This window comes from Garra rufa, chromosome 16, assembly GCF_049309525.1.
Source record: "Garra rufa chromosome 16, GarRuf1.0, whole genome shotgun sequence".
NCBI lineage: Eukaryota > Metazoa > Chordata > Actinopteri > Cypriniformes > Cyprinidae > Garra > Garra rufa.
The window spans coordinates 33793192-33809865 of record NC_133376.1 but is presented as its reverse complement, the minus strand read 5'-3'; the positions used below and the strand labels follow the sequence as shown (position 1 = coordinate 33809865).

The window sequence follows — 16674 nt, the reverse complement described above, 5'->3', positions numbered from 1 at the left end:
AAAACAGAATAGGAGGAATAGTCTGGAAACACAAACTTTTTTCATTCTATGTTTGCTTTTTTTCATCTCCAGACGTGGAAATTACTAATCAATTACTATATTTTTCCAAACTGCGTAGGAACCCTGTAAACAATCCACAATGTAGCTCTTTAAGTAATAGAGAGGCAAGCAAAACATGGCCTTTTTGCAAAAAGTTTGGCCTGGTCAAGCTTGTGGCTCACCAATGATTCTGCAGAACACAATAACTAAACAGACTAAATGGTGAACTCTGTTTCCTTTAAAGATAGATTTCAGACAATGAAGGAAGGAAGGACAAACAAAAATTCAGAGAGCTGTCATCTAAAAACAGACAACCACATCCTATTCACAGAAATACGCAGAGGACACATATACCATCTCACTCTAATGTGAGCCACAGAAACAACTTGCTCCAGTGCACAATTCTTAAAACATGGTGAAGGGGGAAGACAATGAACTTTTGAGCTTTAGCACTTAAAGAGATAGTTTGTTTAAAAATAAACAGTCTGTCATCATTTACTCACGCTCATGTTGTTCTAAATTTTCATTCTTCTGTGGAGCGTAAAAAGCAGTATTGTTTGATATATCCTTGCAGTGCTTATTTTACTCAACAACAGGTCATAATGACTACATCTGTTAATCTTCAAAAGTTAACAAAAAGAGCCCAAATTAACACCAAATTGGCAAATTAAATCTATACCGGTTGAACCGAACTTGATAATATAATCAGTTCAATTAATGAATCAATTACTTAACTCATTCATTAAAAAGTAAATTAATACATTCAAAATAATAGTTTAAATCATTTGGGAATCAGATCAAACTGTTCACTGTAAAAACTGAATCAACTGAAAACAGAATCAAGAATCATTTAAGTAATTTGGGAATCTAATCAGTTAATTGTAAAGAACCGACTATTTTATCATACACTACCAGTCAAAAGATTTTTAACGTTTTTTTTTTTTTAAGAATTCTTTTCTGCTCATGAAAACTGCATTTATTTGATCCAAAGTACAGCAAAAGCAGTAATATTGTGAACTATTTAAAATAATAAAAATGCTTTCTATTTGAATATATTTTCAAATGTAATTTATTCTTATGATCGAAGCTACATTTTCAGCATCATTACTCCAGTCTTCAGTGCCACATGATCCTTCAGAAATCGTTCTAATATGCTGATTTGCTGTTAAAGAAACATTATTATTATCAATATTTAAAACAGTTGAGTAAATTTTTTCAGGATTCTTTGATCCAAGATCAGCATTTACCTGAAATAAAAAGCTTTTGTAACATTTCATGTTTTTTTTTTTTTTTGGAATTTTAGATTCTTTAAATTGATCAAAAGTGATAATAAAGACATTTATAATATTACAAAAGATTTCTATTTCAGATAAAAGCTGTTCTTCTGAACTTTTTTATTCATCAAAGAAACTTGAAAAAAAAAACTACTCAGTTGTTTTTAACATAATAATAATAAATGTTTTTGAGCAGCAAATCAGAATATTAGAATGATTTCTGAAGGATCGTGTCACTGGAGGAATGATGCTAAAAATTCAGGAATAAATTACATTTTAAAATATATTTAAATACAAAACAGCTATTTTAAATTGTGAAAAATATTTAACAATATTACTGCTTTTGCTGCATTTTGGATCAAATAAATGCAGGCTTGGTGAGCAGAAGAGACTTCTTTAGCCTTCTTAAAAAACATTAAAAATTGTACTGTTAAAAAAACTATCGACTAGTAGTATAAAAGCTATCATTTAACTTCAGAAGACTTGGAATAAAATCATACAGGCTACTTATAAACTGCCTCCTTGTTGCTTTTTTCCTAATGTAGTCACTAAAACCTGTTGTATGGAAAGAGCCAGCTAATGATTCATTATTAATGTCTAGTGTTGTGTTCCAAGGAAAAAAATAACAGCATACAAGTTTGGAATAACATGAGGGGGTGAGTAATTAATGACAGAAATGTCATTTTCAGGCGAACTATCCCTTTAAACGTAGCCGTTTGCTCTCTAACACAGTGAAGACACTGAAACACACAGACAGAGATGTGAACACACAGACACAGACACATGGTGGAACTGGGACATTGTGCTAAAGAGGTAAAGAGGCTCCTCACTGGTCCATAGAGAACTCAATGATTCATTTGAATTCAAGGAACAATTGCATTAACATTTTATTTACTCTGATCACACTTTCAAAAACTGCATTTAGATTTTCAAGTCTATATATAAAACACAAAAGCATTATTGTCTATGGACCAGAGTCGGATGCCTTACAGCTGTAAAAAGGAGAGGCCAAAATGAAGGGGCAAACCTGGTTGGAGGTGGCTGATTCAGCAAAAGGAACATTGGTGACTGGGGTCGTAGCCGACGAAACAGTGGAAGTGGTGGCACCGTGCATCATGGGAACTTTTTTCAGGCGAGTCAGACAAGAAACAAGGGAAGGGGGAAGGTGGAGGGGAGGAGGAATGTTATGAGTACCATGACATAATATGCCAGAGGAATAGGCTGAGTCATGGCAACTACGTCTTTATGTACTGCAAAGATGATGTATTCACTCGAGAACAAACATGCAAACAGAACTTAAAGGAGAAGTTCACTTCCAGAACGAAAATTTACAGATAATGTACTCACCCCCTTGTCACCCACTTTCTTCAGTCATAAAGAAATTACGTTTTTCAGGATTTCTCTCCATATAGTGGACTTCTATGGTGCCCCGAGTTTGAAGGGGACCTATTATGATTTTTCACTTTTTGAATTTTAGCCGGTGTGTATATTGTGTATATTTGGCCATAAAAACTTCTAAAGTTAAAAATCTCAAACTCCATTCCAAAAGGAGATATTTAGTTTTTAAAAAATCCATTTTCAAGAACTACAACAAATGGCTCCTTTGAATTACAGCGTTTGTTTTCCGGATCCTGTGATGTCACAACGCGGTCCATTAGAATATCATTCAAATAAATCCCGCCTACGGAAATTCGAATCGTTGGTGGGTGGGGAAGGATGAAATGGGGGATTCGCCTAACTAGCGATGTAGCATGGACAGCCGCTTCTGGGATGCTTCAGTGAGCCACAGGACGGCTCGTATAAACCAAGCGGCAACCTCCCGCTCTCTCTATAGAAACCAACATGGAAGTGACTTAAACTGCAATTCATCGACTGGCCGCTAGAAACTGGCTGCAAAAGGGAGTCAATCCCATAGAATCTCCATGTTAAAATGCCCAAATTTACAGCAGAAAAAAATATGTTTACAGCCTGGTACAAAAAGTGGTTTTGGTCTATATAGCTAATTTCGCCCTTCATGTCAACTGCGAGGGGGGTGAATTTTTTTATAACTCATCCGTTTAAGTTATATTAAGCCTTAAAGTTCTGCATAATTAAGGGCGTGGCCACTTGAGTGTCAGGTGGATTGCCGCTGCTGTCACCACTGTCGCGCTAGTGGGGCGTGGTTTTAGCAACCAGCTCCACCCATGTCCCGCCTCTTTGCTCATTTTCGATTATCCGGAAGTGACGCGCAATGACACGATTCCAAGATGGAGACGGCCGAATCCTGGCCACTATGAGCTTCAAAATTGCTGACGTCACGGACACTACGTCCATATTTTTTACAGTCTATGGTATAAACGCAAGCATTGACTAAAGTGTCTGCGAACTGCTCCGGTAGCCGTGCTGGACCCACGCCGTTGACGTGTGCGATATACAGGGTCGAAACACATGCGGAGACATGTTGTAAAGACAAGCACTGACTAGAGTGACGATCATCGGTTGCTGCGTCGGAGCCGTGTCGTAGACGTGTGCAGTGTGTGGTAAGAGATTTATTCATCATACAGTGTAGATAGCTTCACTAGCCTTTACCTGGAGCTGGTTTCGGGCATGTAAATAATTAAATAAATTAGCACAATAATGATAATATCATGTATTTGCAATCTCGCAGGCTGACGATAGGACCAACACTACTGTAGCTTATTATTTACTCACCCTCCATGCATCCTAGGTGTATATGACTTCCTTCTTTCAGACGAATGCAATCGGAGTTGTATTAAAAATAATCCTGGCACTCTCAAGCTTTGGAACGACATAGACAAGTGTTTCTCTCCATCAGTCCAAAACAAGTTGATCCATAATAAAAAGTGCCTCACATGCTTCCAGAGGGGTCAGTAAAAGCTTCCTGTAGGGAACTGATGTGTTTTTGTAAGAAAAATATCCATATTTAAAACGTAAGAATCACTTTAATCTAGCTTGCTGCTTTGGGAAGGGGCGTGGCAGGACTGAAACGCTGTCTAAGCTGTTTGCCAATCGCAACGCAGTAGGACTGCTAACCAATCACAACACATTTCGTTTTTCGGAAGGCAGACCTTCAACCCGGAACTAATCGAGCCATTTGTGGCAGCCTGGGGAGAAAGCTATTGTAATAATGTAAATAATGCGTTTTTCAAACCACCAAGCATGAGAGCATGTTGTAGTGCACCCCCAAAACAAAATAAAGACTTTGTAAAAGAGCATAATAGGACCCCTTTAAATGCAGCTTCAAAGGGCTCTAAGCGATCCCAGCCAAGGAAGAAGGGTCTTATCTAGTGAAACGATTGGTTGTTTACTTTTTTTTTTTTAAATACAATTTATTTACTTTTTAACCTCAAAAGCTCATCTTGTCTAGCTCTGCCTGAACTCAGTTTTTTCCAGTTCAAGACAGTTAGGGTATGTCAAAAAACTTACATCTTATTTTCTCCCTCAACTACAAAATCACCCTTCATCGCTGCAGAAGTACCGACCCAGTGAACATGCAAAGAAGATCAAACACCCTTAACAATATGGTAAAACAGCGATGTGGGACGATTTTGAAGTTAAGGAAGAAAGTGAGATGGAAGTTTTTCAACATACCCTAACTGTCTTGAACCAGAAAAACGGCAGAGCAAGACAGGATGAGCATTTGAGGTTAAAAAGTATATAAATTGCAATAAAAAAAAACCAAAAAAAAAAACCAAACAATTGATTTGCTAGATAAGACCCTTCTTCTTCGGCTGGGATCATTTAGAGCCCTTTGAAGCTGAATTTTGGAAGTTCAAACTCAAGGGCACCATAGAAGTCCACTATATGAAGAGAAATCCTGAAATGTTTGCCTCAGAAACATAATTTCTTTATGACTGAAAAAAGAAAGACAAGAACATCTTGGATGACAAGGGGGTGAGTACAATATCTGTAAATTTTTGTTCTGGAAGTGAACTTCTCCTTTAAAAACATTTCGTTTCGTTACCTTCTAGCTTAGAGAGTTTTATCCGATCACCGTTACATTTAGATAAAACTATTAAAACATGGCCGTCATCAAAATCACACACGTTTGCAACAGACAGCAACGTCTGACTGTCATATTTTGATGGGGGCCCGAAAATGGATAAATATACAGTAGGGGGGAAAAGAAGGGGAATGTAAATATGCAGTTCATTCCCCTTCATATATTGCCTTGAAATAATATGACACTTTACTTCTTTGGTTAGAGTTAACCTAAAAATAAATGACATTAAATACCGTAAATATGAATTAAACAGCTAAAGATAAAGAGATAAAGGTCATATTATCAGGAAAACGAACACGGCAAATTAACACAGCATGATATGTACATAGCAAATGCATCACAGATGTCAAATAATATCATAAAACTTAAAAACACACACATGCGCACAGGCACACATTGGCACTCTCACTGGTTCAGCACAGATCTAGTGTTTTGACCGGATTGCTACCCAGCTAAAGGACTGTTAAGGACTAAGGACTAGTGTGTGTGCAACTAATTTTGTCTACTTTCCTAAACAGGTGAATGGTGAGTGTGTGTGTGTTTGTGAGGGGAGGGGACCTAGACTCTACCCTCACCAGTATGTCCAGGCCCTGACAGGTAGCGGCTTTGGGGGGCCCTGCAGCTGGTCCATTCCCGCCTCTCCCAGCGGCCCTCTGTCATTGGGCCTGGGGGTTTGAAAAGGCCTATAACAGATTTCAGGGGGTGAGGGAGAGGAGAGGATGAGGAGGAAAGGGCACAAAGAAAAAGGAACCAGTCTTAATGAGTCACTCCGCAGGCTTTGGCCTTGCTTGTTTGTGCCCGCGCTGTGCCGTCAGCCGCACACGGAATCACACGCACACGTGGCATGCACAAACACATACGACAAGCCGGAATAATGAGCAAATGATAAGAAGCGGTGAAAGCAGACGGGTTGGGTGTAAACGCCAGCGACAGACAGGACAGGGTTGGGCCTCTAGTTCGAGACCTAATGAGGAAAATGACTGTGTAAGGTTAATCTTAAGACGTCCTTGTCGTATTCAGTACTGACTATTAAATATATCTTGTAAGGTGTTTCTTCGACTATGAGCACTTTTTTATCTTTTCTACAGAAAGTCATGAATCATGTGTTGTGTTTAACAATATTCTTTGGTAAAAATGATTATGACTAGACTAAAAATACCAAAAAACTCCCCAATAATAGTAAATAGAAAAATCACAAAATTAATATTCTGTATTTTTAGTGGCTATACACAATACAATCATAATGTGGAAAAAATATAGATTTGAATGCTTGTTTTTTTGCATATATTCATAATTCAAATGAAAATGGTTTATGATAATTTACATTTTCATGATTATCATAAACTTTTTTTGTCTTTTTCTCCTCAAAGTCCTGAACATTTCTATTAAATCCCAAATGATCAAAGTGATATTTACCTTTATTTATTTATTTTTACTTTTATTTATTTAATTAGCAACTGTAAACAACGCAGTTATAATGTGCTTAAATATACATTATTGGATTGAATGAATGATTTTTACAATTATTTTGAATTGAAATGTAAATGGTTTATTGTAATTTAAAAATAAAAAATAAAGGGTTGTAATATAATTTCTTTGTTTAGGTTAATCATATTTTTTAAAATATAATTTTTTTTTATTTTATAATGAAATTTCATACTTTGGATTGAATGTCTGGTACAAGTGTAAAACAATAAAAATCTATACATATTTTGTGAAAAGTAGCAAAGATGAAGGGATGGTAAGTTTTAACATAACAAAACAAAACACCAAAACAAAACAAAACAAAACAATAGTAAGAAATAGTAAGTTTTAACAAAAAACAAAAAAAACAAAAAAAACACCAAACAAAGTAAAAACAAACCAAACCAGACCAAAGAAAAACAAAACAAAAAGAACCGAACCAAAGAAAACCAAGATCAAAACAAAACAAAAAACAAAAGTGCCCACATGTGAAAAGTAGCAAAAATGAAGGGATGGTAAGTTTCAACAAAACAAAACACCAAACAAAAAACAAAACAAAACAAAACATAAATATGCTCACATGTGAAAGTCCAAAAAAAAAAGATTGGCAAGTTTTGACAAAAAACAAAACACCAAACCAAAGTAAAAACAAAACAAAACGAACCAAAAACCAAACCAAACCAAACATATCAAAACATAACAAAACACCAAACCAAAAAGTGCCCACATGTGAAAAGTAGCAGAAATAAAAGAATGTTAAGTTTTGAAAAAAAAAAAAAAAAATGAACTTGCCAAACCAAAGAAAAACAAATCAAAACACCAAACAAAACAAAAACAAAACACAAAAGTGTCCACATGTGAAAAAGCAAAAATGAAATCATGGTAAGTTTTGACAAAACCAAAGAAAAAATAATAATAAAAAAATAAAAATAAAAACTAAACCAAAACAAAGAAAAACAAAACAAGACAAAACCAAACACCAAACCAAACCAAGAACAAAAAAAAAGTGCCTACATGTGAAAAGTAGCAAAAATGAAGGAATAGTAAGCTTTAACAAAACAAAACACAAAACAAAACACTAAACAAAAAACAAAAACATAACAAAACACAAATATGCCCACATATGAAAAGTATGAAAAATAAAGGAATGGTAAGTAAAAACAAAACGAACCAAACCAAGAACAAAAAAAAGTGCCTACATGTGCAAAGTAGCAAAAATGAAGGGATAGTAAGCTTTAACAAAACAAAACACAAAACGAAACACTAAACAAAAAACAAAAACACAACAAAACACAAATATGCCCACATATGAAAAGTATGAAAAATAAAGGAATGGTAAGTAAAAACAAAACGAACCAAACCAAAACACAAAAGTGCCCACATGTGCAAAGTAGCAAAAATAAAAGGATGGTAAGTTTTGACAAAAAAAAACAAAAAACAAAACACTAAAAAAAAACGAACCAAACCAAAGAAAAACAAAGCAAAACAAAATCTTTCTAACATGCGAAAAGTTGCAAAAATGAAGGGATGGTAAGTTTTGACAAACAAAAGAAAAACAAAACATAACAAAACACCAAAACAAAAACAAAACACAAAAGTGCCCACATGTGAAAAGTAGTAAAAAAGAAACTGATGGTAAGTTTTGACAAAAACAAAACAAAACACCAAACCAAAGAAAACAAAACAAAACAAAACACAGAATTACCCACGTGTGAAAAATAGCAAAAATTAAGGGATGGTAAGTTTTGACAAAAAACTAAACAAAACAAAACAAAAAGAAACACTAAACCAAAAAAACTAAAGAAATCAAAAGTGCCCACAGCTGAAGAAACACCCTATAAGACACTGCTAGACCTGCTTGGTGTTAATTGTGGATCACCTTCCTGTCTGTCACAGATCTGAGACGATGCTGCTGAAAGGAAACCGCTGATCCAGAGAGACTGGGAAGTGACCTACCAATGCCTCCAGATGGAGCCATGCAGAATACGGAGCCTGCAACACCATGCACAAAGAGCCCAGGAGAAGAGAGACCGAGGAGGATGGAGGAGTGGAAGAAATGCAGAGAAAAGGGAGTGAAAGCAGCATGAGAACAAGACAAAACAACTTCAGAGTTAGTGACACACAGCGAAAGAGCGATGACCGTCATTATGGGCAACATGGTGGCGAGATGGAGACGCGGACACAAAGCAGGGAGAAACCAAGAGGAAATGAATCACGCTGGAAGAATGGGGGATGTTAACTTGGCTGCCAATCTGTTGTTGTGCTGCTACGCTTTCTTGTCTTGTCATCTGATTAGCCTGATGCTAAAAAGCTAGGCTTGATTTTCGCAACAGCATTCACAGCACATTTACATTCAGCTGGATTAAATCTAGGATTGGGCTTCATTTCATCCATAAGGATTTGATTGGATCAGGAAGGTGCAAAATGTATTAGTCCATCCATGATACAAATGGTAAAAAAAAAAAAAGCCATTTCACAAGCAGAGAAAACTATTTTCTTGCTTTAAACTATCATGCAATGCATAATCAAGCATTAAACATTTATTTAAATAGTTAAAAGGGCCATTTTGATTTCATGTTGCCTACGATGACCTCTGCGGTTTTCTTTCCTGTGTTGATGTATTTGCTACTGAAACAAAACTTTGGGTGGGGTATTTTTTTTAAACTTCCAATGTAATGCAGTTTATGTCACAGCTGTGAAGCATTTATTGATACACGGTAATGTTAGTCAATGACAGGTGGAATTAGAGGGAGATTTTCAATCTTGGGAGCACATCTGTGAAGTACAAAATGAGTCATCTTTTTTGGTTCGTTTTCACAGAAGAGAAAGCATACATCTGTTAGTTTTGTCATCTTATAGGAAGCACTAGCATATTGCTAGTCTAAAAAGTAATCGAGTGCTACAGGGAAGACATCTTTTTGTAGGCCACAACCCAGAAACTGCTAAGTATTTTTAGTATGCATTAGTATATCCTGAAGTTAATGTTTTTTTTTATTTTTTATTTTTTTTATTTGGGCTCTATGAAATAAAATATGTTGGATAAAGCCCCTTGTGCATTTTTAAAGCTTTTACTTGTCTTAAAAAAGGTAGTTAACAAGTGGTTAAATAGGACTACAGAGATTGTTTGGGACATTAAACGTCATTACGCCGAATAGGTAAACTCGTCTACTCACTAGTCTGCTTTCACAACCTCATTTTATTAATAATCTTTAATTAAACTCTTGCTAGTGTAGTAGTTGGTGTAGCGTAATACTTCTGGCAATTGTATTTATGCTTTAAAATTCATAAAAGATGTGTCCATTTCTGAAGATTATAATGATGAAAAAGGATCCCATACCATTGTTGGTTAAAGAGCTTATTTTCTGCAATCATCCAAAACTAACCAAAACATTCTACTGGGATGTAACATCTCCGTTGAGAGTTGGGGGTAGGAGTTTATGTATCTCTGAGGGTCTTTAGAAAAGTTTAGGTTTTAGATTGCCTCTGTATAATGAGCATTAAATTAGCATTGGTGTTCATAACCACAGCGCTGCTTTGTTTACAGCAGTAACCAAGGAAACGTTATGTCACAGCTGTTCCATAAGCGCCACCTGATGTCAGAGAGTGAGTCTGCATCTCATTCAGCATGTTATAGAAGCCAGTTTCTGCCACTGAATAAACATTAAAAAAATGTTATTTTGACTTTTAATCTCACATTTCGGACTTTTTTCTTAAAATTGCGTTATACAAACCTACAATTGCGAGAATTAAACTCAGAATTGTGAGAATTGTTTTTTTTTTTCTCACAAATGCGAGTTTATATCTCACAATTCTGACTCACAATTGCATGTTTTAAAGTCAGAATTACGAGATATAAACTCGCAATTCTGAGAAAAAAAAATGTATCTCGCAATTTTGACTTTATTTCTCGCAATTGCAAGTTTAAGAAAATGACGCGATTCTGACAAAAAAGTCAGAACTGGGAGTTTGTATCAATTCTGAGAAAAATAGTCAGAATTGTGAGTTTGTATCATGCAATTCTAAGAAAACGCCAGAATTGCATGTTATTATTTTACAATTCTGACTTTATTTCTCACAATTGCAAGTTGTAACTCGCACTTCTGAGCAAAAAGTCAGAATAGGGAGTTTGTATTATGCAATTCTGAGTAAAAAAGTCAAAATTGTACATTTGTATCGCATAATTCTGTGAAAAAAAGTACAAACTGCGAGTTTGTATCACACAATTTGAGAAAAAAAGTCAGAATTAGAAGTTTGTATAATGCAATTTTGAGTAAAAAAAAAGTCAGAATTGGGAGTTTGTATTATGCAATTCTGAGTAAAAAAGTCAGAATTGGGAGTTTGTATTATGCAATTCTGAGTAAAAAAGTCAGAATTGAGAGTAAATATCTCACAATTTTAAGAAAAAGGTCAGAATTGGAAGTATCATGCAATTCTGAATAAAAAAGTCAGAATTGGGAGTAAATATCTCATAATTTTGACAAAAAAGTCAGAATGGTGAGTTTGTATCTCACAATTCTGAGAAAAATTAAATTGTGAGATGTAAACTCGCAATTGTGAGAAAAAGTAAGAATTTTGAGATAAATTTGCTTTTTTATTCTTTATTCAGTGGCAAAAACGAGCTTTCATAGTTTTTAGAATAATTTCACAAAGCTAAAGTCAGACCATTCTATTTTTGCTTCATATTTCGAATATATACAATCTAATTTAGATTAAAAACGGATCATGCTTCATGTATGCAGCATACAGTGGTTTCCTCTAACTTTAAATGAAAATAGCACAGGCAAAGCAAACACATTTTCTCGGTATTATTTATTTTTTAATTTGACGTTGGTTTTAAAAATTCAATTTAGTTTAGTTATTTGACATATTTCAATTTCACCAAAAAATGTGCAGTATTTTGTCCAAGCAATATAAAAGGGCACCTTTTCATTCATAATTTGTCTTAAATCTCATTTTGTTAATAAACAAATTGTAAATTGTATTGCATCATGAGTTGAGTGAATTCTTACAACGCATGGGGCTTGTCAAGGGAACCAGGGTGATGTTAACTTACAGATTGGCCTACAAAAATACGTCAGTCACTGCAGTGCTCTTTAGACTTGGATTAAAAGCCACAGAACTCCAATTTTGATTTCACTGGGTCTTTAAAACTCTCTGCTGGGTGGCGAACGCACTGTAACTATTTTCTCAGAGTCTCTTTATAAGGCTGCTGAAGTGTTGCTGCTACAGTCATTTAGGCAAAACACAATCCAGCTTTTTTACTGATTATGTGAGCACAGTGCATTGCAGCATCAGAAAAAGAGTAGCTAATGCTCAGGTGCAGGTGCATGAGGAGACGTGGGACTGTATGCATCATGGGACTAATTAGCATGACATGTGCACAGGGTGGACTACTACGAGATAAAGAGAGCAAGTGGGCTTACAGGGAGAGAGATGGCAAGCAGAAAAAGTGCTCAAGTCCTCGTCTAGCGGGGCACTTTGTCTTTAAAGTGCTGTATGTATGCAAGCCAAACTATTACAGGAATACGGTGATATTAGAGCGCAGCTCAGGGGGGGAATCATCTGTCTGCGTAAGCTCACCTGTGGGAATGAACGCTGGCTGCTGCAGCTGCATGCTGGCCAAAGCCTGCTGGTAGTGGAACATGCTGGGGTTGAAGACGGCAGCCGCGCCGTTAGTCTTCTCCAGGGTCGGTCTCTTTGGTAGCTGTTGCATGGCTCCTGGTGGCAGAGCCTGAAGTGATCGGGAGGACAAAGAAGGAGGAGGAAAAACAAAAAGAGAGAAAAAGAAAGATGGTGGGCAGATCGAGGGAGACATTAATGATAGCCATTATATGCTACAGGAAATTTTGTACTGTGTCATGTCCATTCATGACAATAAATCTGTGTATTTGTCATTGTAAATGTTGCAAACAGTGTTTGATAAATAAAAAATCATTTTCAAAACATACACTACCAGTCAAATGTTTTTGAACAGTAAGATTTCTTCTGCTCACCAAACCAGTATTTATTTGATCTAAAGTACAGCAAAAACAATACAATTTTGAAATAGTTTTACTATTTAAAATAATTGAATTTTATTTGAATATGCTTTAAAATGCCATTTATTTCAGTGATTTCTAAGCAGAATTTTAGCATCATTACTCCAGTCACATGATCCTTCAGAAATCATTCTAATATTCTCAAAAAACATTTATTAGTATTATAATGTTGAAAACAGCTGAGTAGAATTTATTTAGGTTTCTTTGATAAATCCTAAAACATGTAGCTGTTTTAAATATTGATAATAACAATGAAAAAAATGTTTCTAGAACAGCAAATCAGCATATTTTAGAATGACTTCTGAAACACTATGTGGCATAGAAGACTGGAGTAATGATGCTGAAAATGTAGCTTTGATCACAGGAATAAATTACATTTTAAAATACATTCAAATAGAAAGCAGTTATTTTAAATACTGAAAATATTTTAATTTTTTACTGCTTTTGCTGTACTTTGGAGCAAATAAATGCAAGCTTGGTGAGCAAAAAAGACTTAAAAAACATAAAATCATACTGTTCTAAAACTTTTGACTAGTAGTGTATTTGACTAATTCTTTTTGTATGCAACAGAAATACCCACATACCCACACACACCCACATATATAACAAATTACAGTTACTTATGAAAATGTTAATAATTACAATAGGGGGTTACATTGGAATATTTTCACACACATACAGATTTGACTGATTTCTTCCCAAAATTGCATTGACAAAATATGAGACACCAATGTTTCAGGAGTTTAGGACAGAGAATAAGACACTTGCTTATTCGATAACTGCTTAATTTCCTATCTGGGTTTATGTATATGCTTTCTACTTTAAGATTAACTGTTTTTTTCCCCCCAAAGCATTGTTAGATGCCAATGTTTCCTGTCATCATCATAGCTATTAAACAAAATCAAAGTAAATGAAATCAAAGTAAAAAAAAAAAAAGTGTTAATTTTGTGGTGACAGTGCTTTAAAATAAAATTTTCTAATCTTAATTCAAATGATGAAGCAGTTTTAAAGTCTGACAGTAATCATTATTGAGTACTAATATAAGGTTAACCCTGCTTGGTTTAAATTTTTGTTAACAGTTGAAAACATTCATTAGATATTTAGAAAGGTAATCAAATGTAATCAGTTACGTTACTTTAATAAATTAATTTAGATTTTTACACTATTTATTACTTATTTATTTTAAATAGGGTAATTTGTAATCTGTAAACTATTACATATCCAAAATAACCTTCCTAATATAATCATATATACATTATCATATACAGTTATGGTCATAATTTTTGGCCCCTTTGATAAATATTATCAAAGAAGGTTGTAAAAACATATCTACCTCGTTTATTCTTCTGATCTTTCATTAAAAAAATCACAAACATCTAACCTTTCATTGATAATCTCAAATACATTTTGCCCCATTTTATTTAATATTTTTTGCGACCTCCATTTGTTAAGATAAGAGTCTTCTATAATGCTGAAGGAGTTTAGAGAACACCTGGCAAGAGATCAGAGACTGTTCTTCTATACTAAAGCTCTCAATATCCTTTAAGGTTTATGTTAGCACACTATCCTCTTCAGTTCACACCACTTATTTTCTACAGGGTTCAGATCAGAGGACTGAGACTGGTGGCCATGGCAGGACCATTATTTTGTCCTCAATGACCCGGTTGTGCTCAGTTTTGGACCACTGTCCTGTTGGACAATCTAACCAGAAACCATTCTAAAGTTTTTTTAGCTGTTTTTTCGATCTATTGGTATTTGATAGAATCTATGATGCAAGATGTCCAGGATCTTTGGTAGAAAAATAGGCCCACAACATTAAAGGTCAAGTGGTATATTTAACCCTGGACATTGGGTTTGTATCCCATATCATGTGTCAAATTTCTATTTTGTGAAGCTCAAAAATCTTTGGCTGCACATCAGAACTATTTTCTTTGGTTTTATTCATTTGTGATGGATGATTAAGCGAATTTGGCCTTTGTGTTCCCTCACATTTATACTTCTATTAAACAGAAAGTCGTGGCTGGACAATCTGTACATGTTCAAAGTCACCATGGTGTGCTAAAAATGTTAATATGAATGATATATGAAAGTGTGCTAATAAATGTTGCCAATTTTTATCGGAGAAAAAAATATTCACATTGACCACAACTGTATATTTCTATTTTAAAAATGGTTTCTACCAAATGTTCTTGAGCAGTAGATCAGCATATTAGAATGATTTCTGAATGATCATGTGGCATTGAAGACCGGACTTATGATACTGAAAATTTAGCTTTGATCTCAGGAATAAATTACATTTTAAAGTATATGCAAACAGAAAATAGTATTTAAACTTGTATTTTTGATCATCTTAAAGGATTTATGTCAGCTAGTGGACAAAGTAAACAGTCTAAACTGAATCTTGTTGACTAGTTTTAATGCAAAGTGAAAATTTAGTTCAATAACGGTATGTTGTGCTTCCTTCTCTTGCAAATGCCTGGGCCTGCTTCTCCATTTCTCAAAAAGGAGTATCAGAGACATGCAGTTTCGCAGGAGGAAGAGCGATATCAGAAAGACAAACTGAGGTGAGGTGTCCTTATCTGCCTCTGATAATTAAACACAGAATGCTCAGTCTAGATGAAGCCATAATGAGGAGGATGTACGGCTGTCTTCCACTGTGTAATTCTGTCTAAAGACAGATATGCAACATGATAAGAGCAAGGTCAGCAGGAAAGAGGATATCTGTGATTCACTAACCGAGGGATGATGGGGGAGCAGCCTGACCTCATGATTTACATGAGTGAACTCAATCCCAAAACCCAATAATAATGTGCAGTACTGTGCAGAGCTCAACAGTCAGGCTCTTGAAGTAAAAATCTCAGCCAAATCTCCACAGTGAGATAGTGATATTAAACAACAATGCATAAAACTATCAAAAAAGACTACCTATGAGCTCTAAGGTTATTAAGACGATGATATATGTTTTTGTAGATTGCATAAGCCGGTGATTTAAACTTCACTGAAAACAATTAACTTAACTGCCATATTAATTACAGATGAGGTATTGCACTACCCACAATTTTGTAGTGAGATTCACCAATCAGAAGTCATTGTTTCCATAGCAATGAGAACTGCAAACTTTTTTTTTTGTAGCTAGATATTACTATGTAGCTGCCTGCCTGTTAGCCATTAATGAATGTTGTAGGGTAAGAGCGGAAAACATGTTTTCAAATAAGAAAATACATGAAAAAGTTCAATTACTGACCCTCATGTCATTTCATACCTGAATGACTTTCTTTCATCTGTGAAGTGTTTTGTGTCCATGTTTTCTGTTGTGTTTTGTGAAAGTCAAGGGTCACCAGAAGAAGAAATAACGCCATACAAGTTTAGAACAACATGAGGGTGAGTAAATGATGACAGATTTTTTCTGTTTTGTGTGAACTAGCTCTTTAAAGAAGAAGTTCAAGAAGTTCACTTCCAGAATGAAAATCTCCTGATTATTTACTCACCCCATGTCAACCAAGATGTTCATGTCTTTCTTTCTTCAGTCAAAAAGAAATTAAGGATGTTGAGAAAAACATTCCAGGATTTTTCTCCGTCTAGTGGACTTCAATGGTGGCCAATGGGTTGAAGTTCCAAATTGCATTTTCAGTGCAGCTTCAAAGGGCTCTACACAATCCCAGCCAAGGAATAAGGGTCTTATTTAGCGTAACAATTGTTTCGAATTGAAACAATTTTCTAAGCTCGACCTCACATATTACGCTCTTCCCTACCTTTTTGAAACGAAGTACACAGATGAAGAACTAACCACACATGACTTTTCCAACTTGATTACGAAATGCGTGAAGACACGCATCGTAGAGCTAGTGCAATATGA

At 35.1% G+C, this 16674-nt stretch overlaps 1 protein-coding gene across 1 annotated transcript in view; it reads right to left on the bottom strand.

Annotated features, from left to right (window-relative positions):
- The window catches only part of mbnl3 (muscleblind-like splicing regulator 3), a 69734-nt gene that overhangs the window by 8869 nt on the left and 44191 nt on the right, over positions 1-16674 (bottom strand). The window contains exons 6-8 of the mRNA XM_073821092.1: positions 12361-12511; positions 5892-5999; positions 2341-2435 (exon numbers count right to left, since the gene is read on the bottom strand). Of these exons, the coding sequence (XP_073677193.1) occupies positions 2341-2435; positions 5892-5999; positions 12361-12511 (354 nt within the window). The remainder of the gene's footprint in view (positions 1-2340; positions 2436-5891; positions 6000-12360; positions 12512-16674) is intronic.